At 42.9% G+C, this 20,974-nt stretch overlaps 1 protein-coding gene across 1 annotated transcript in view; it reads right to left on the bottom strand.

Moving 5' to 3' along the window:
* Window positions 1-20,974, bottom strand: part of FNDC3B (fibronectin type III domain containing 3B) — a 390,987-nt gene that overhangs the window by 96,668 nt on the left and 273,345 nt on the right. The window contains exons 10-12 of the mRNA XM_026650044.2: window positions 17,143-17,281; window positions 15,917-15,970; window positions 2,882-3,006 (exon numbers count right to left, since the gene is read on the bottom strand). Of these exons, the coding sequence (XP_026505829.1) occupies window positions 2,882-3,006; window positions 15,917-15,970; window positions 17,143-17,281 (318 nt within the window). The remainder of the gene's footprint in view (window positions 1-2,881; window positions 3,007-15,916; window positions 15,971-17,142; window positions 17,282-20,974) is intronic.

The following is a 20,974-nucleotide window of genomic DNA, read 5'->3' as shown; positions in this document are numbered from 1 at the left end:
TAATCATGAGACCAGGGTTCTCTTCCCGCTTCCCCATGCTGAATTTGCTACACATCTTCGAACTTCTGCAACAAATGAGGCAGGGATCCTGCAGACAAAAGCCTCATTCACTACACAACCCTGATTCATCCCCAGGATATGGTCCATCCTGTGCATTGACTAAGGCAGGCATTGTGTGGAAAATACAATGTGAGATCACGTAATTAAAGACAGTCTCATAAGGCACATGCCCAGGCAACCTTAATTCTAGCATTTCCTAACTTTTGTGTGCTTGATATTGCAATCTTAAGGTTTTCTATTTTTGTGTGTAATTTTCTCAGTTTTTAAAAAAGCAAATGGGAAAAAAAAAAATCAGAAATTTCTTTATGCGGTGCCATATTGACATGGTTCCTTAGCAGGGTTTGAACCTTTTGATTTAAAGCAGACCTCTGCCACTTGAGCTAACAGAGTAACTGTGAGTAGAAGAAGTCTGTTAACCTCTGTGTGGGCCAGCCATTAGAAGAGGATTAGAGACACACTGGGCGAGCAGGTTTCAGAGATATTTGCTGAGAACAGAGTAATGTTAGTACTTAGGAAATGCGGATTCCATTCCTGGTCGGGAGGGAAGTATGTTCTAGTAAATACAGACCCTTCTGCTCCTGTCCCCTCTCATATATCCTTGACAAATCTGTCCCCTTGTGTTCCTGTCCCTCCGGCTTCTATTTTCCTCTGCTCTTGTCCCCACCAGCTTCTGTTCCGTGGGTCTGTCCTCTGCTAGCCTGTTCCTCTCTAACCTCCTCCGTTCCTCACCGAGGTCTACACTACAGACCTGTATCGGTATAACTAGATTGCTCAGGGGTGTGAAAAATCTACACCTCCTGAGTGATGTAGTTATATTGACCTAACCCCCCATATACACAGTGCCACATCGACAGGAGAGCTTCTCCCATCAACATAGCTGCCACCTCTTGGGGAGGGGGATTAAAGACACCGAGGGGAGAAGCTCTCCTGTTGGCTTAGGAGTGTTGTCATTAAAGCGCTACAGCTGTGCTGCTGTAGCCCTGTATGTGAAGATAATCCCTGAGTCAGGTTGCTTCCTTTTCCTCTATACTACCTGGGTTCCAGCAGGGGGATCAGTTAGAGCATGGGCGAGACCGTCTATCTGCTCTCAGTTCCACAGCAGGCTCATGCTAAAGAGCAACTGGAGGAATAGTCCTGCTTAGCCCCAGAATAGAGCATGCTCAGTAGGCTCTCAAGGGTGGAACAGAGTTCTGTGGGGGTAGAACATGCTCAATGGAGATGGAATGTTTGGAGAATTTTGCAATTAGCCTCTAACAAACCCCTATTGAGTAAGTGCAAATAGCTACTTTTAGACAACTACCAGTCAAATTTTGGTGGATTTTCACGGGGACAGCAAACGGCAATTCTCTGACCCTAGCACTCTCCCTGCTAATTTTCAAGTCCTTACTCCAGAGTATGAAGGCATTAGAGCTTCTCCACTAAGAGAGTTATAATATGAAAGGACTGACCATGAATATAACTGCCACAACCCTCAGCTCACTCCCACCTCAATAATGTGAGAAAAATTGGGTTTTGGAACATGTCCAGAAGATTAACAAAACTGGGATTTGGCAAACGAGGGATGGGGAGGACATGTTCCAAAACTGAGGACCCTTCACAGACAATGCTCTGTCAGCAGTCCCCTCTCATTTATATTACACCTCTGCTGACAAGAGAGAGGGTGTTTCACAGAGAAAAGATGATCTCTCGGGGTATGTGGATAAGGGAATCCATGTGCAAACTCTTGAGAAATAAAGGCCAATGATATCTAGAGGAAGAAGACAGACATTAACAGAGTTGCTTTATTAAACCATATATGGCTAGGAACTGCATTTTCAGGGCTTTTAAAATGGCAGAATTTCCCCTCAGAAAAACACATATGTATCTCTCTGGGTATCTGTACTTTTTCCTTCATTCTTTTATTTCCCTCCTCAGCTAAACATTCCAAGTCACGAAACAATGAAAAAGGGACTAATAATTTTTAAAATACGTATTTTTGTAAGTTTCAAAAATTATTTTAGCTTCTTCAGTGTATGTCCCCCTTCCTCCAATGAGTTTGTGTGCGGGCAAACTCTGCGCCAGCTAAAATCCCCACACAGGGAAACTATTGTGTATACTCTGGCGCTTTGGCAGTTGTAACATCTTCTGTCCAGTGGTTTCTAGCAGCTCCCTGATCTTGCAAAACCCATTAGCCAGATCTCCCACCGATTCCCACCAATTTCCACTGGCCTGAACTTAACTCCAGGTGTGAGGGAATGGAGAATCAGGACCCACACCTTGCTAAAACCCCCTTGAGCAGTGTTAGCCCACTCTTGCCCCTATCTGCTATTCATTTGTTTTACTCTCCTGCTGGCTGATCCACCTAAGGCTTGCCAAAGGAGGAAGTGAGTACAAACTTTGCTGTAGTGCTGAAAGAAGACAAAGGAACATCACTTAAAAAAAAAAGCAGGATTATTTTCAAAATCTGTAACAACTTCTACAGGCTTGTTGTTTTCTTTGGTTCCCCAAGATCCCTAGCGGGAACTTTACATAACAGATGTGTGTTCTTTTGGTATTAGAAACAGGCCACAAAACATCATTTAACACCTCCAAAGGGGACCATCCTCTTAGATCCATTTCATCATTCTGAAAACTTCAAGTCAGTTCCCTGTGAGGTGAGTGAAAGTTCTCAGAGGATCTATTCTAAGAGCACTATTTGTAGAGCAATAAAACTTCAGCCATTTAATAGAGAGCCCAAAGGGAAAAAATCTAGCCGCCTCTCAGTACAGATACTGTCATTTAGAGTTAAGCCTTTTGAATGCCTTTGCCATGGCAGAGATAACATTGATAAGAAATAACTTACCTAGTGCCTATGTCATTCTGAGCTGCTAATCTGAAGGTGTAGCCCACAGCTGGACAAAGCTTAGTCAATTTGCAATGCTTTTGGCTCCCGAAGTAACATTCTCTGAAACCATTGTTTCTTTTTCCCTAGAAAGAAAATGATCCATTATTGTTTCTTCTCTTAACATAGCTAATGAAATAAATCCAGACATATTTTATTGAGCATTTTATTGCTTACTTTCTTAGTTACTAAAATGACCAATTATTGACATTAGGGTTAAACACTTTTGCACAAATTAGCACCAGCAATATTAAAGAGGTCTAAACAATTTAAGCCATGGCAGCTTCATTTTAAATAGGTTTCAGTGTGTGTCGTATTCAGTCTGTAATCAGATTGCCCATAGGGCTTCAATCTTACTCTCATGACACAGTTCTTCCAGTTCTGTAGCATCACTTATAGCGAATCCACCTACTTCAGTAACTCTTCAATTTATTCTATTTATGAATCAAAATCTGTATGAGTACAAACCCAATTAAAGGTGAGATTTTCCCACAAGTCAGTACCACCTCTCAGCTTGGCCAAAAAACTACACAGAGCCTGCAGCTACTAGTCCTTGTAGATCAGGGGTAGGCAACCTATGGCACGCGTGCCAAAGGCGGCACGCAAGCTGATTTTCAGTGGCACTCACACTGCCCGGGTCCTGGCCACCGGTCCGGGGGGCTCTGCATTTTAATTTAATTTTAAATGAAGCTTCTTAAACGTTTTAAAAACCTTATTTACTTTACATACAACAATAGTTTAGTTATATATTATAGACTTATAGAAAGAGGCCTTCTAAAAACGTTAAAATGTATTATTGGCACGAGAAACCTTAAATTACACTGAATAAATGAAGACTCGCCACACCACTTCTGAAAGGTTGCCGACCCCTGTTGTAGATGCTATCTTCTGACCTGAACTACAATTTTAATCCCCATTCTATCTCCTAATTTTTCCCCCACAAGGGGGCTCTCACTCCTCAAGGTCTAGAAGGTGCAACATACCAGCAATGGTCTACAGAGAACAGCAGGGGTCCAACCTTTGGCTCAGCAGCACAAAGCACTCTTTACTGCCGCCCTAAAGGGGCAGCTAAGGCTTCTTCCATCACAGAGGAATATTTGGGTGGTGGAAAGCTGATCTAGCCAGTTCCCTTTAGAATAAGTGGCATGCCACGGATAGGAAGGGTGTTTATTAGGGATGGGAGAGGTGACGCAGGGCAGACAGAATACTCAGCTGCTGGAGGCATAATTTAGAGCACCTTTGAAGCTGCTCTAAGTAATGCTGGGAGTCATTTCAGGCCCCGACCTACCCAGGTTTGGAGGAACAGCAATGGGGCATAAGAGACACCTCCCCCCCCCCCACCCCGCATCTTCTCTCAGCTGCATCAAGGGTAAACTGAGTGCAACTAAGAATTGAGTCTATGGTTTCCAGAAGCCCTTCCCTCCCCCATCCCCTTTTTAATGAATAATTCTCAATCCAATCCCACTCTTAAATATTTCATTCAGTGAAAGAACTGAGCTCAGCTTTACACAAATATATTTCCTCGATATTCTGGACTTTCCTATTGTAAGCAACTTTGTTTGCACATCTGGTAACAATCTTCTTGGAAATCATTTAGGTTCTGAATTTAAAGTGGACCTGAAAAAGAGACTGCTTAACCTCAAGTAATGCGATTGGTCTGTAGTGCAGTAGCTTTGAGAGGGCTTTTAGCTCTCCAGTCTACGAAATATTAATGTAAAATTCATTGAGAATAATGTTCTGAAGCAACAGGACACGAGAGCAGAGCACAGTCCCCTCTTCCAGGGAGGGAATAGTCATGCTATTGCCCTAAAATTGACCCACAAGCAAACGTAATCCTAGTCTCTGCAATCTCTGCAAATGTGAAAGTCCCACTATACAGCTAGTTATTTTTGTCACCCTTCTCTGGGCCTTTTTAACTTTGTCTTCTATCTGGGTAAAATTCACACTGTGCAGAGGGCCAATACAAGACCTGTGTGTTTCATGTACTGAATGCTGGGTAATAACATGAGAGGCCGCTACGTTTCGAAAACTAAACTGGCTTTTTATTAAATAGAACTATTTACAGAGATGCTGCAACTGCACCAAGCATGCAAGCCACCTGCAAACAGACTGACCTCCCGGTGCTTCCTCAAAACTCTTCCTTCCCGCAACCTGTGCTCCCCTCCCTCCAAGTGCCATGCAGGTTGCACCACTTAATCCTAGTTTGAGGGTTTCAATGACACCTAAGTGGTGAATAAATCCTGTGCTGGCCCCTCTGCACAGGGGAGAATTTCACTCTTTTCCTTTAGACTGCAACATGGAGAAAAAAGCACAAGAGACGGAAAGGACTGGAAACGAAATTTCTTCCCCAGGTACCAAGCCTGAATAGATGAGTTTGGTGCAGGGGCTTCTCATGAAATCCTCCCCCAGCAAGCCAAAGCAGTAGAAGGTGTGAATGGCTGCTGTCTCTAGCTGCAGGTTCATTAGCCCTTCCCCCATTCCTTCCCTGGCCCAAGATTCAATCATTGGAGTCAGGTTTCAGAGTGGTAGCCATGTTAGTCTGTATCAGCAAAAAGAATGAGGAGTACTTGTGGCACCTTAGAGACTAACAAATTTATTTGAGCATAAGCTTTCGTGGGATAAATCCCACTTCATTAGATGCAAGCAGTGGAAAATACAGTAGGAAGATAGATACACACAGAACATGAAAAAATGGGTGTTGCCATACCAACTCTAATGAGACTAATTGATTAAGGTGGGCTATTTACGAAAGCTTATGCTCAAATAAATGTGTTAGTGCCACAAGTACTCCTATTCTTTTTGTCAGTCATTGGAGTGTAGCCCATGCAGGGTGCTCACATCAGTGTATTGGTGGACCTTAAGTCTACTCTCTGGTACACTGGTGAGTCATACATAGAGTTCCCCAAATTGTGCCTCCCTCCCCCACACAATGAAATTCCAACAGATTAATTATGGACTTGTCTACACTGTCAAGCTTCTGCGTAGTAAAGCAGCTTTTTGCACTCAAACTGCAGATGTGTACACACTGCCAAGCCACTTTGTGCGCAGAAACTCCTCAGTTGCAGCGCTGCAATAAAACCACCTCGACGAGAGTCGTAAGGCTCAGAGGCTCCAGCGAAGACACTTGATTGCTTTCTGCACTGTAACTGGCCTCCCGAGCTGTCCCATAATGCCTCAAGGGACCGCTTGTTTTGAACTTGGCTGCCCTGGAGACATGCGCCCCCCCCCCCCCCCCCCAACGCACCTTCTCTGACAGCCTTTGCGCCCTGTGCTGATCTACTCTGGGACACAAAGCAAACCATTAATGTGGAATGCTTGTGCTGTTGAACACAGTGTGTGTGTGTGTGTGTGTTTGCTGTGCAGAGTGCCCAAGAAGGAAGGCAGGGGCTGATGTCGGGGTTTCCTCCTCCCTCAGGACAGGTTGCTTCCTGTTGGTGTCTGAACTTACAAGACAGCATGCTGAAACACTCTCTGTCCCCCAAAACACACTGTCTCTCTTCCCCCCTTCATAAACACACACACACTCCCTGTCACACACTCTCCCCCTCCCCCTTCAGTTGAAAAGCAGCTGGCAATGTAGTAGGATGCCCATGGAACAATGGGATTGGGAAACCTGCATCATGTGATGCTGTGCCTGCACCATGAGGCATTGCAAACCCTTCCCAAAGCACCCTGCAGCCAGTTGCACAGTGGGATAGCTACCACAATGCACTGCTGTCTTTGCTAATGTGGATGTGCTCCAGCGTCACAAGCAGCACAGTGCGGACACGCAACCGCGGTTTAATTCCAGCATTTTAATAAAAGTGGTATAACTTGTGGTGCAGAAACTTGCCAGTCTAGAGGCCTCTGCAGTTGTGGAAGAAGGGCCAGGATCTTTCCCTGAAGGCAGTGGGGCCTGTAATTTTGTTAGCATCGAAGTGTCCTTTCCAAGGATTCTACAAACTGATAACACTTCTGTAACTATTGAACCAAACTACCTCAGTGTAATTGGCACTGATCCTGCAAGGATCATTAACATACTGTAGTCACCTGAAAGAAATGAAATGGCTGCACATATTAACCTTGCACAATACGTTAAATGCAACCAGTTTATTCCCAGAAAGATGTTAGCAGACCTCAAATTAGCATAATCACAGAAAGATGATTCCAGGAGAATCTTTCATATGTTTTAGTGTCAAATCTAGGTGACTGCATTTCCATAACAAAAATAGTGGACCCAATTCTCCACTCCTTGCTCCTGCACAACGTGGCAGTCAAACGCTTCTATTTTGAACTGATAGCACTTTGCACTCATCCGGCACATATGTGAATGAGTATACACAGTGCAGTGCACTGGAGAATCAGGCTCTGTTTTGTCACGGCTACGGAAGCACATGAAAGGGCGTATGTCAAAACTCTGAACTTCAAGTTCCTGAGAACGCCCCAAGGAGAGTGTAGCACATCTAGAAAGTGTGTGTATAAAAGCTCAGAACAATCATGCAGACCTCCTGTGATGCACAGAACTTGGAGTCACATGAGGATTATTCAACACATTGACAAACAGCCCTATCTTACTTTTATCCATATGGTACCATTTTCCATTTTCTCAAGAACTCAGTTTAGTGCACAATCTATTTAGATGTTCCCCAGCTGCCCTGGTTGTAATTCTGCTATACAGCTCAGCTAAATTAAGGGAAAAACACTTTTGGATTCAGTGACTCTTATCTAAACTGATGCTTATTTAAAAGATACTTATAAGCTAGAAGTAGTTTATGACACATTAAATCCTTTGACAAACACAGCTATTGGATAGAAAACATCCTGGAGAAAGCATGGTAGGTGACGCTTCGCAGTTCAGGGGAAGCATGTCTCAATATCTAGGTTATACAAAATCTATGCACCACACCCACTATATTAAAAAAGTGCAAGTTAGAAAGTGCAGGGTTATTAAGAGGTCTTTCTTCTTTTTAAGAAACACTCTTCTTCAGAATCAGATGCTTTTAATGATGATTTTTTTCTACAACCCTTTAAAAACTGTCCTGATTCTATTACGTTTGATGCATCTGCAGCAGTGGTTTTTGTTCCTCTTTTTTGTTTGAACCTCAAGTTTATTTGATCATTTTTCTTTGATTATTGACTATTTATCTGGCAGACAAATGCGGACCTGAATGAAAATTCTGCCTTTTGCTCCCCTCACCAAAAAAACCTCTTGTGGATTGGAGTGAGCAAATGATGAGTGGATTGATTAAGGCATACAATAAGGGGAGTCCTAGCTGAAAATGAAGCAGTCATGGGAGGTTCTGACAAAGCAGTATAAATGCTAATTTCTGAATTAGGAGCCAAGGGCCATCTCCAAAGAATTCCAGCATATTTTTAAATTAATGGAGCTGTCCTATCTCCTAGAACTGGAAGGGACCTTAAAAGGTCATCGAGTCCAGCCCCTGCCTTCACTAGCAGGACCAAGTACTGATTTTGCTGCAGATCCCTAAGTGGCCCCCTCAAGGACTGAACTCACAACCCTGGGTTTAGCAGGCCAATGCTCAAACCACTGAGCTATCCCTCCCCCATATATCATGCAACTATAATTTTCATAAAGTTTGGTCAAATCTTTGCAATTTTGCCATCTGTTCCCTAACTTCCCCGCCCCAAAAAACCCTCAGCATACAGTATATGACAATGTTCAACTTTATAATAATATAAATCTGTTAATGTATACATTTGCTGGCAGAGCTGGTATTGCACATTATGCTGACCTAGTCCGCATTTATTGGTATTTCAAATTACTCAGACTGGCTGATATTTCAGATTCTATTGGCACTAATTGGAGAGGCTGGCTGATATTTCTAATGATCCTGGCATTAATAGCCTGGAAATAGTCCTTTTTTGAGATTTATGAAAGCTTTAATGCTGGCATAATTTTGGAGAAGAACAGACAAGCTGGCACTGGCCGCTGCCCAGGAGTTGTACAATCTTTCCAGAACCCCCCCCCCCCTTTATCCTTCAAATATTCAGCTTCCAAGTTTTAATCTTATAAAGTTTCATAAATTGCTTTCAACACACCTCATCATTTCCTCAAACACATAGCATAGAGGGAGGAAAGACAAGGACAGCAGCCTGTGACATGCTCACTACTGCTTCTTTCTCCAGTCCTAAATTCCAGGATGCTCAATTCCACTCCTGATCTTTCCAATGGCAAGTATCTGCTGCAGTGAGTCAGGGCCTGCTCCATGACGCTGGAACAATGCAGCTCCACCAGTCTGCAACCGGCTGAGTGGATTCCAGAAGGAAATTAAAAGTTTTTGTCCATCTATATTGGAAAGGACTTTTTATTAAAAAAAAAAAACAAAAAACCAGGAATGCCTTTGTCTCCTGTATTATTAATCTCAGCCCAATCATCGTTTACCATAGGTTTAGTCCAGGGGTGGGCAAACTTTTTGGCCCGAGGGCCACATCTGGGTATGGAAATTGTATGGCGGGCCATGAATGCTCATGAAATTGGGGTTGGGGTGCGGGAGAGGGTGAGGGCTCTGGCTGGGGGTGCAGGCTCCAGGATGTGGCCAGAAATGAGGAGTTCAGGGTACGGGAGAGGATTCCGGGCTGGGGCGGTGGGGTCCGGGGGGGGGGGGGTGAGGGCTCCAGCTGGGGGTGCAGGCTCTGGGGATGAGGGGTTTGGGGTGCAGGAGGGTACTTGTGATGATGTATCCCATAATGTTTTATGGGAATATGACATAACTGGAGTGTGTTTTATGCTACATGTGCCATGTAACATATCTCTGTAAAGGTTATGGTTTACTGAATCTATTCATTCTATTTGTACACATATATCATTTTTGTACTTGAAGTTATGAATATTGGCTGTATACTTGCTTGATTTCTATGTAAGCTTTGTAAGGCATTTGGTCAGCTTCTTTAGAAAGGAATTCACAAAGTTAAGTGCCCAATCAAGAAGCACTTAAGGAACAATGCATCTTGGAATGCTCCAATCCACATAAGAAGTCATCCTGGAGACATACAAGATACCATGTGGGCAATGGCTTCTGCCTGTAAAAACTGTGAGTCATGCATGGACATGTGACTTGCCCAGGTGACTCCAGAACTCCATCAACTTTGCATAGGCGAGAGGAGGGGGTCTCCACCCACAAAAGAAAGTCTATTTAAGCCTTTGGGAGACCCCTCCATTGGTCTTCAGCTGGCTAAAAAGAGAGCCTCTCCACCCCAAGGATTTCTGAAAGAAACTGGAACAAAGGACAATAACCACGGGGGGAGGGGGGAGAGTGATTGCTGGACCCAGACTAGAAGGAGACTAGTCTGTAAAAGGAAGCTTACTGGTGAGATTTTTATCTGTACTCGGTTGTATTACTGTATTAGGCTTAGATTTGCATGTTTTATTTCATTTTACTTGGTAATTTACTTTGTTCTATCTGTTACTACTTGGAATCACTTAAATCCTACTTTCTGTATTTAATAAAATCACTTTTTACTTATTAATTAACCCAGAGTATGTATTAATACAGGGGGGAGAGGGGGAGGGGCAAAACAGCTGTGCATATCTCTCTATCAGTGTTATAGAGGGCGAAAAATTTATGAGTTTACCCTGTATAACCGTTATACAGGGTAAAATGGATTTATTTGGGTTTAGACCCTACTGGGAGATGGGCATCTGAGTGTTAAAGATAAGAACACTTCTGTAAGCTGCTTTCAGTCAAGCCTACAGCTGTTGGGAGACGTGGGCAGAAGAAGTCTTGGTACATCAGTTGGCAGCTCCCAAGGGGGTTTCTGTGATCAGACCCGTCACAGTACTCTGGGCTGGGTCCGAGGGGTTTGGAGGGTGGGAGGGGGAATCAGGACTGGGGCAGGGGTGCAGGGGAGGGGTACAGGCTCTGGGCAGCGTTTATCTCAAGTGGCTCCTGAAAGCAGCGGCATGTCCCCACTTGGGCTCCTACGCGGAGGCGCGGCCAGGCGGCTCTGCTGCATGCTGCCCCATCTGCAGGTGCCTCCCCTGCAGCTCCTATTGGCTGTGGTTCCCAGCCAATGGGAGCTGTGGGGCCGGTGCTTGGGGTGGGAGCAGCGTGTGGACTGGAGCCCCCTGGCTGTCCCTACATGTCAGAGTCAGAGGGGGGACATGCTGCTGCTTCTGGGAGCCACGCGGAGCAGCCCCCAACCCTGCTCCCTGGCTAGAGCGCCAGACCGGGGCAAGCCCCGGACTCCGCTCCGCAGCGGGAGCTCGATGGCCGGATTAAAACGGCTGGTGGGCCGTAGTTTGCCCACCCCTGGTTTAGTCAGTGTCTGTTCAAAAAGGGGATAAGGGAAAATCTGAGCCGTAAGGAGGAGTTTTCACGAATGGCTAGTTCACTGCCATGCTTACTATAGCTGACCCCATATCACAGGGAGCCCAGCTAGAGTTCAGAAGTTCTCTGGAATCCCATCTGAATTCCAAAAGAGTTGAAAAGAGGGCCCAGTTCTGATCCTCTCAAAGGGGAGGATCTATTAAGCAGGCATGGGTATATAGCAGTAAGCATTAAGTTGGAGCAGTACTTCGTAAGATGCACAGATTTTATTGTTAAAGATCAGTCACTATTAAACCTTCAGCTATTTTAGGGAAACCATTTTTACTAATCAAATTCTGAAACCTTTATGGGTCTAGGAGCTCAGTAGGAAAAAGAAAATAAAGGTGCCACTCTAATCTTTGTCATTCTTTACAATTTTCAAATTCTACTAAACAAACAAACAAGCAAAACAAACATTAAAACCAGCCTAATCCAAATAGGAAAAAAGAAAAAAAAATTCCTAGTATGGATTGCAGTGTTGTTGTGTTGTGTTGATGTTCTTAGTCTTCAGTTTCTTCTTGTCATATTGGTAGCAGACCCTGCAGCTGAGGAAATCCTTCAAATCCCTCATTTGGGGAAAAGAAGAAGAAAGCAGGATAAAACTGGCATATAGAAATATTGAGGAAAGTAATAATGCTCCTGCTATATGAATAGGATGGGACACCCCTTGACTTCACTACCTGAGAGCACAACTCTGAGTCTCACCACCTTTCTAGCAAGAAAGCAATATCTGCAATTCCACTAAAGTAACAAATGCCAATTTATTTGTGCTGTGATCTAAAACTGGTGATCCCAAAGGGTTAGTGAGGATTTTGGAAATCCCCACAAGAAGATGCAGGAAACCAGATAATAAAAAACATACCCCTCTAGGTCAATTCAAGTCTCTTCATCTAATAAAACCTGTTTCCCTTGAGAAGAAACAGTTTTAGAAGAGAATATTGACCCTATATCTCTTACACAGGCTCTCAGGTACCACTGTCATGTGCCTGGTAAAGATAAAAACTGTTCAGAATCCAAGCTGGATCCTAGTCCCAAATCGCCCACTTATGTGAAGCATTAGGCTGCACAACTGGGCCTTCTGGATAGTAACTGCCACATTTATTCTCTGTCCTACTGAGAAAATAAAATGATAATGCACAGTAGATGTAATGATCTGCTCTTTTTGGAAGACAAGAAAATCTTACTGAATGTTCTTTGGATAGCTACTTGAGTCACTTCAGAAAAGCCTTGGGAATGTGGTATGTACACCCCACACAAGGGCAGTTCTGTAGTCCAGCAGAATGCACTGTTCGTGTGCTATGTCCTGATGAAGTGCTAATGAGACCAGCTGAAATCTTTAAATAAACACAAGCCTGGAAGTTTCAGTGATTGTGGACATCAATGGATTTAAAGTGCAGTCCTCTTGATGCATTTTAGGTTACTGCCTACTCCTCTGACTGGCCAGTATTATATCCCTCCTGCAGCAACAGTTTATTTTTAAATTTGAAAATGGTGCTATCTGCATTTCTGGAAGCATTTTAAATGCTCACAATCTAACCGAAGACAGCCTGTAAAACAATAAGGTTTTGCTTAGCCAGAGTTTAACATTAGACACACCCCAAGGTTTGAAACATACCACAGAATGATAGCACCTGTTACTGGTTGCTGCTATGAAGTGATAATAGGCTGCTAAAAAAACCATCACTAGTGTGAATAGATTGCATGCTTTGTTCAGAGGTGGTTCTGTGGCAGTCCCATGCTTTTTCCAGGGGGAATGTGCCAGTTTGCATGACTTTTGGCCCTGTGCCTTCCCTTGATCAGTTTTATTGCTCTCTGGTTCTCACAATGCCAATTTTGTTTCTATAGCGGGAGGCTTTACTCTTCCAGGAGTAGGTCTGATAATCTGTACTGCAGTTCCCATGTTCAGAGGGCTTTTCACAGGGAACTCTCACGACATCCCTCATTATGAAGGGGCGTAATTTTCTGAAGGCAGATTATCAAATAAATACAATTAGAAAGCCACCCTGAGAATGGTAGATTTCTCATTCTCCATTCATGCAAAGTTCCTTCTGCTTTACAGACACAATTTAATTTCCTTCTCATCACTGATTTTCCTGTGTTTATATTTTATTCTGTGCCCTGTAGCTAATGAATATTGCTCTAGCTGAGACCTGGCTAAGCCTTTGCTGTTTCCTGGCAAGTCTTCTCCTCTTCCTCTATTTATTTGTGTCTTGATTTCACTGAGATACAGTACAGCATTGTAACAGAAAGTCTGTGCTTTCCCCTACATGCATTTGGCGTGCGTGCGTGCGGGTATATATGAGTTCAATCCTTGAGGGAGCCACTTAGGGATCTGGGCAAAATCAGTACTTGGTCCTGCTACTGAAGGCAGGGGGCTGGACTCGATGACCTTTCAAGGTCCCTTCCAGTTCTAGGAGATGGGATATCTCCATTATAAAAAAAACAATACTGAGTGTGCACTCTGCTATGTACCTGGATGCCATAACTTGTGTAGTCAAATATGAACGTAAGTATACAGAGACATCAGTGAAATGTCAAACGAAGGAGTCAATGCCTTGCCTTCCGGAATATATTTCTTTCAGATGGAAAAACAAGATCCTGCAGAGACAACTGACCTCCTGTACTTTGGACCATAATCTACTTTCAGGTCACACATCAATTCAGCCGTCCATTTCTGTCTGCTAATATTGTTTTTTTCTACCAAAATACTTCCATGTATGCATTGCTATCTGACAACTACAGTACTGCAGCCATCTTGTTTGCTCCCCACTTCCAGCAGCTCTCTATTTTAATCCACTCAGAGTCATGTCAAACCATTATGAGGCATGCCAACTTACTGTGTCCATTATTCTCTCTCATCTTCACTGGCTGAGGATCCACTCATGGATCCAACTTCAATGTTATTACTAGGGAAGAAATGTTATCTAGTAGCTAGACCAAAGCTCAGCTGAAACAGTGTTGCCCGGGGCAAGTTACTTGAGACTCTCTGTACCTTAACGTACACGTCTGCAGAAGAGTAGTAGTATTACACCTCTTTAAAAGATAAAAATGCTATTTAAATGCAAAGTATTATTATTATTCTTGGTTAAAACCCTTTCTATGTTATTATTTAAGAGCTCTGTAACAGTGAGAATGTTTCCATTGTCTTCTGTGGGCTCTGGATCAGGCTCTAAGGCAGATGATAGAAATTTACACCCTAACCAGGTATTCACATTCTATTATTGGTATGCTATCGGTTTCCGCTCTCTTTCATTCTCTTTTTGCATTTTAGAAATATCCCATATTTTCACACCTCACCCTGGTTTGGTGATATGCTCCCATTGAAATTAAGAGGAGTTTTGCATGAGACAGGACGGCAGTATTTGGATCTGGTTGCAGAAGGTATGATGTCTTGCAGGACTTATGTCTCTGATTATCCTGGCCTAGATCTTTTTGGTTCTCCTGACTCGTTTTCTGCTTTATTCTCAGTTTCGTTTTCTGCTTTGCCTTCCCTGGGTTATGGTGCATGAATTTGTGTATGATGCTGAACAAGTAATAGATGAGAATAATAAATGAAAGGATTTTTTCCCCCCACTGAACTCTTCTCCAGCTTGCTTTTTTTTTTTTTAAATGGTCGCTAACCTTTCCTTACATTGTGCATTGTGGGCAGCGAGCCATTCTGCAGCTATTGTTTAATTTCTTTAGTTCAGTGGGTTTCTCTTCATGCAGGGACACTTGCTGTGATACTGCATAGAATGAATGTTTGCACAGTGTGTGCTTCCAGATGTCAGACGTAGTATAATGATCTGGGAATATGTCAGTAGCACAGCAGTTGAAGACTGCTCACAAAATAATATCCTTATATAAGGCAGGTAGATGTGTTTCACACAGCATAACTAAACACCTCTTCCAGATCGCCCATTCCTGCTTTTGGCACCTTATTTCATGCTGGCCCCAAGCCTGGAAGCCCCTCTGTGACCCCACTATGATTCTGTCTTCATGGCCGTAAAGTCTCCTTTCAATACACACTTCTTCCATGAAGATTATATTCCCTAGACCTCCCCTTGGAAAAGTGGTGCCAAAATAGTACTGGCATAATGGAAGAAACCAAGAGGCATGTTCAACAATTCTGCTCCATCACCTGCTTTTTTCACTCCCCGCCGCCCCAAGGATATATTGTCTACTTAGAATGTAAGCTCTTTGGGGCACAGACCTCATCTTTTTTTATAGTCTCTGTAAAGCAACCCATAGTGTGGCCACTATATAAATGACACTATTAATTTGACGTCAATAGGAATTTTCTATGAGAAAGGACTGCAGGATCAGATCCTAAGCTCTTTGGGGCAGGGACTGTATTTTTGTTGTGTGTCTGACCATCGCCTAGCAGAGCGGGGTCCTGGTCCATGACGGGGGCTCCTAGACACTACTGCATTGTAAATAAATTCATTAATAAACTCATTGCACCAAACACCTGATCAGGAAATAAATGAACGTATAAGGTGCAAAATCAAAATGCTATACATAAGAACACGTATGGAAAACCAACTTCCCCATCTTTCCTCTCTATTGAATGCCATCAGGAGTTCATTTTCCTATGGTTTGGTTCTCCAGAGTTTGATTCTTTTTCTTTACCCAGCACATCCATCAAATCAGAATGTTATTTAATAAGTCATTTCATTTTTTAATATTTCTGTAACTAGTTACCACTTACCTCATCCCACTCTAACAGGTAGCTGGTGATTTTTGAACCGTTGTCAATGGGTGCCTATAGACAAAACAAACCAACAAAAAATGAGATCTTGGAAAGAAGTTTACAAACACATTTGCTTCCCCCAGCCAAATGGCTACATTTTAAAATGAAACCAGAGCTCTTGTTTTGCAAACAGCTTGGCAAACATTTTAGTGTGTAATAAGAAGAGGATGAAAGTAAATTAAATACATTTTTAAAAGTCAGTCATTTTAGTGTTTGTGAAAGGTACTACTACACTGAGACACCGCAAATATGATGTCTTAAAAAAAACCAAAAAACAAACCTGCAGCATGGGCAACACTAATGCAAGCGGTCATATTATCTGGAGGGACCAGATCTCGGGGTTTGAGGGCTGTCCAGACGCCACATTCTATTTAATCATTGAGAATGCCAACAGAGCGCTCAATAGTGCCACCTGTCTACCAGGAAGTGCACTGACATTGGCAAAATTATGGGTAGGCTTTGAAGGATTAGATTTTTATTGCTAAAAGTTGGCAAACGCCGATTTCACTCTACACACACAAACCGACAAAAGTATTTCCATGGAAAATCATCAAAATATACAGATCAGCAAAGTAAGAAAAATGGCTGCTTGAGAACTTATTAGACTTTGATTTAAGGATATTTACTTTGTATATTTTGACGTGATGTTGACAATTTGTATTTTAACAATTATATAGTTTTCACTTTTTGAATCTCAATATGTACTGTCATTAAATAATTATTGTCTGGTTCTCCCTCCTTTCCCCTCCAATATCCTTCAACTGTGAACACTTAAAACAATAAAAATAAAAAATGCTTTAAAATAAACATTGATAATGTTCATCAAAATTATAAAAAAAAAAGAAAAATTGAATTCTGCCAACCCTAATTATAGGTCATCAAACAGTCATGATATGGTAACAAAATTCCATCACTAGTCAACAAAGTTTGGATTTAAAACTGGCAAAAGGTTTCAAATCTTATTTCCAAGCCTTTAATACATGCAGTTCCCCAATATATATAATTTTTGAATATTATTTTACGATATCTCAAACAATGCAATGAAATATTTTAAAACACATCATAATTCCCCCAGTGGAAACCAACAGTATCACAGCACTAAATTATTTAAAATGGTTACGCTGATTATAGGTAACTGTATTTCACTTTGTTTTTCTAGGTTTCAGACACTTTATGTTACTTACCTTCCATTGTAAGGTTAGTGAACTTTTGGTCCTGTGTGAGGATTTGGGTGGAAAAGGACATTCTGGAGCACAGCTGTGAGTGGTGAAGCTAATTGGCTCTGAACAGGATCCCTTTACTGAATTGTACACTGCATAGACCCTGAAAATGAACATGTATGAATTTATGAATTTGCAGACAATTAAAAAAGGAGCTTTTTCTTTTTATCAACCACAGCATTTTACTAGCAAAGCAGTCATACTGCCAAATGCTCATGTTTTTTCACATCCCAGCTCTCCCTTGTATATTTTATTCGGTATGAATGTTCAAAATAATTCACATCAGATTATGTATTATAGTGCTAGTTTAACTACTTCCACAAACTAATAATTTCCTTCCATTGGTGGAAGTTTCTGCCACCACTTTTCTTCACTACTGCAAATGTTTGGCCCACTATGCTAGAATCTTCTTGCGGAAATAGCAAGAGATGGGTCAGAAACATGGGGTGAACTTTATTAACCCATTCGCTGTGAACTAGCATTCAACTTTCATTCAGCAGTGTTAATTTAAGTGCAGCATCCATATGAAATGTGCAGTTTGCTTCATATAGCTGGTTGTCAGTCGAGTTTGTAGAACCTGGACTAATATGCATAGAGCCTGGGTTCAAGATTTGCTGTGTTTTGTGTACTTGGGAGGAGGAAGTTTATACAGTGGTCAAATACATTTTCTTCAAACAAGCTACAGTTGAACATCAGCTTAACTTCAGTACTCGGAAAGATAATGGAGCAAATAATCAAGCAACCAATTTGCAAACACCTAGAAGATAATAAGGTGATAAGTAACACGCAACATGGATTTGTTAAGAACAAATTGTGTTAAACCAACCTAATAGCTTTCTTTGACAGAGTAATAAGCCTGGTGGATGGGGGGAAAGTGGTAGATGTGGTAAATCTTGACTTTAGTAAGGCTTTTGATACTGTCTCGTATGACCTTCTCATAAACAAACTAGGGAAATACAACCAAGATGCTGCTACTATAAGGTGGGTGCATAACTGACTGGAAAACCATAGCAATTATCAGTGGTTCTCAGTCAAGCTGGAAGGGCATAACGAGTGGGGTCCTGCAGGGATCAGTTCTGGGTCCGGTTCCGGTCAATATCTTCATCAATGATTTAGATAATTGCATAGAGAGTACACTTATAAAGTTTGTGGGCGATCCCAATCTCAGAGGGGTTGAAGTGATTTGGAGGATAGGATTAAAATTAAAAATGATCTGAACAAACTGGAGAAATGGCCTGAGGTAAATAGGATGAAATTGAATAAAAACAAATGGAAAGTACTCCACTTAGGAACAATCAGTTGCACACATACAAAATGGTAAATGATTGCCCAGGAAGGAGTGTTGCACAAAGGGATCTGGGGGTTATAGTGGATCACAAACTAAATAGGAGTCAACAGTGTAACACTGATGCAAAAAAAGCAAACATCATTCTGGGATGTATTAGCAGGAGTGTTGTAAGCAAGACACGAGAAGTAATTTTCCACTCTAGTTCATGATAAGGCCTGAGCTGGGGCACTGTGTCCAGTTGTGGACGCCACATTTTAGGAAAGATACCTATCTTTCAAAGAGATTCCAGAGGAGAGTAACAAAAATGATCAAAGGTCTAGAAAACACGACCTATGAGGAAAGATTGAAGAAATTGGGTTTGTTAGTCTGGAGAAGAGAAGACTGATGGGGGACATAACAGATTTCAAGTACATAAAAAGTTATTACAAGGGGGAGCGTGAAAATTTGTTCTTTTTAACCTCTGAGGATAGGATAAGAATCCTGGCCTTAAATTGCAGCAAGGGAGGGTCAGGTTGGACATTAGGAAAAACTTCCTGTCAGGATAGTTAAGCACTGGAACAATTGCCTAGCGAGGTTATGAAGTCTCCATCATTGGAGGTTTTTAAGAACAGGTTAGACAAACCTGTCAGGAATAGTCTAGTAATTACTTAGTTCTGCCTTCAATGCAAGGGACTGGACTAAGTGACCTATTGAAGCCACTCCATTCCTACACTTCTATGATCATTAGCCCAGACATTCCTCTAACCACAGTTGGCATCGCTTCCTTTTCAACACCAACCCAGAGGAATCCCCTCACTCCCAACTTGTCTTTCCCTTCTTCAGGTAGAAAAAAGTGAACTGTGTGCTAGTAACTCTCTCATTTCTCCTGGACCTTCGAGGGTGTCACAGGTGCCTGCTCACTTCATCTTTTGCCTTTGTGGATCCACCAGGCAGGATCACTGCCCACCGCAATCCCAAGAGTCTTCTAGAAGTGCCAGAGTGTAACCTGACCCCCCCATAAAAGTGAGACTAGATAACCTTTTCTCTCTTACTGCAGGTGTCTAGGAGTCCTCTGAAGGTTCCCTAGCTATTTTGCTAGATTTAGTTGTGCATTACTTTCCTCACAGGTTTAGTGCTGAGCTTGAGGGGCTTCCTAGTTTCTGTAGACGGCGTGTATACGTGTGTGCCCACAAATAGATGGGATTGGGGCATACCTCAATAAAACTAGGATCCAAACTTAAAACTTACAACTCCAAAAAAAGAAGATGGGGCACTGCTAGCTTACACTTCCCAAAGTCCCAGGAGACTGTCACCAGGCCTCAGCTGAAGACAGTCACTAGAGGTTGCTGGATCGATACATAAGGTGGGATAGTCCTTTGGAAGCATGCAGTTATTGAAAACAAAAACCTCCCAGCCGACCTGAAGGGGCTGGTTCTTAGACAATCCCTTGTGGACTGAAATGAAGGGCTATTTCGTGGAATCAAATGCTACAGGTTTGCATACCTGCCCCCGTACTCAACAGGTTGAAGACTTGTCAAAATTTTTATTTAAATTTAAGAGTTTTATTTTCCCATGTAGAACTTCTGTACAGCAGAGCAAATCAGTCAGTTGCACAGCTTTCTGCTCAGAAACTGTTTAAACTGAGTCCAGACAGTGACTTCTGGGTTGGCTTTAGCCACTGTGTATTTGAATGTGGAGTTTATACATGGGCAATTACCAAATTTGTTTTGGGTAGATAAGAGTACTTCAACCTCTGGGGGGCAACAAACAAGAGCTACTTGCACTCATGAGAAATGCTTTGTAGAATTGCCTCTGGTATCTTCCAATGAGCAGCTAGGAGTCAGAACAAATGTAATTGAGTCCCCATCAGGTGGCTTGATTCATTGCGTGTTTGTCTCCTGTGCATCCCTGCAACCAAGAGTCAAACTAACATCAACATCAGCTGTAGGCAGCAATTCGAACTAGATGAGTCCAAAGGGAGCCTCTTTTTAGCCAAGACAGCAAGAGCTGCATTGTGGTTTCTCCCAGTCAGAAGTTGTTCTTTGCATATTGACACTCAGGGCACGTCTTCACTCACTCAAACTACTATAACAGCACAGCTACAGCACTGTAGTGCTTCAGTGTAGACGGGGGCGGGCAAACTTTTTAGCCGGAGGGTTTCCAAAATTGTATGGAGGGCTGGTTAGGGGAGGCTGGGTCTCCCCAAACAGCCAGGCGTGGCCTGGTCCCCGCCTCCTATCCGACCCCCCCGCTTCTCGCCCCTTGATGGCTCCCCCGGGACTCCTGCTCAATTCAACCCTCCTGTTCCCTGTCCCCTGACAACCCCCCCAGGACTCCTGCACCATCCACCACCTCCTGCTCCCTGTCCCCTGACCACCCCCGGGACTCCTACCCTGTCGCCCCACCCCCCGTTCCCTGTCAGCCCCCTGGTACTCCTGCCCCATCCACCACCCCCTGCTCCCTGTCCCCTGACCACCCCCGGATCCCCCAACCCTGACTGACCCCTGCCACCCCATCCAACCCCCCCCC

The sequence above is a fragment of the Terrapene carolina genome, unplaced genomic scaffold (genome assembly GCF_002925995.2).
Source record: "Terrapene carolina triunguis isolate 2854851 unplaced genomic scaffold, T_m_triunguis-2.0 Scaffold88, whole genome shotgun sequence".
Classification (NCBI taxonomy): Eukaryota; Metazoa; Chordata; order Testudines; family Emydidae; genus Terrapene; species Terrapene triunguis.
This window is presented reverse-complemented; position numbering and strand designations above follow the sequence as displayed.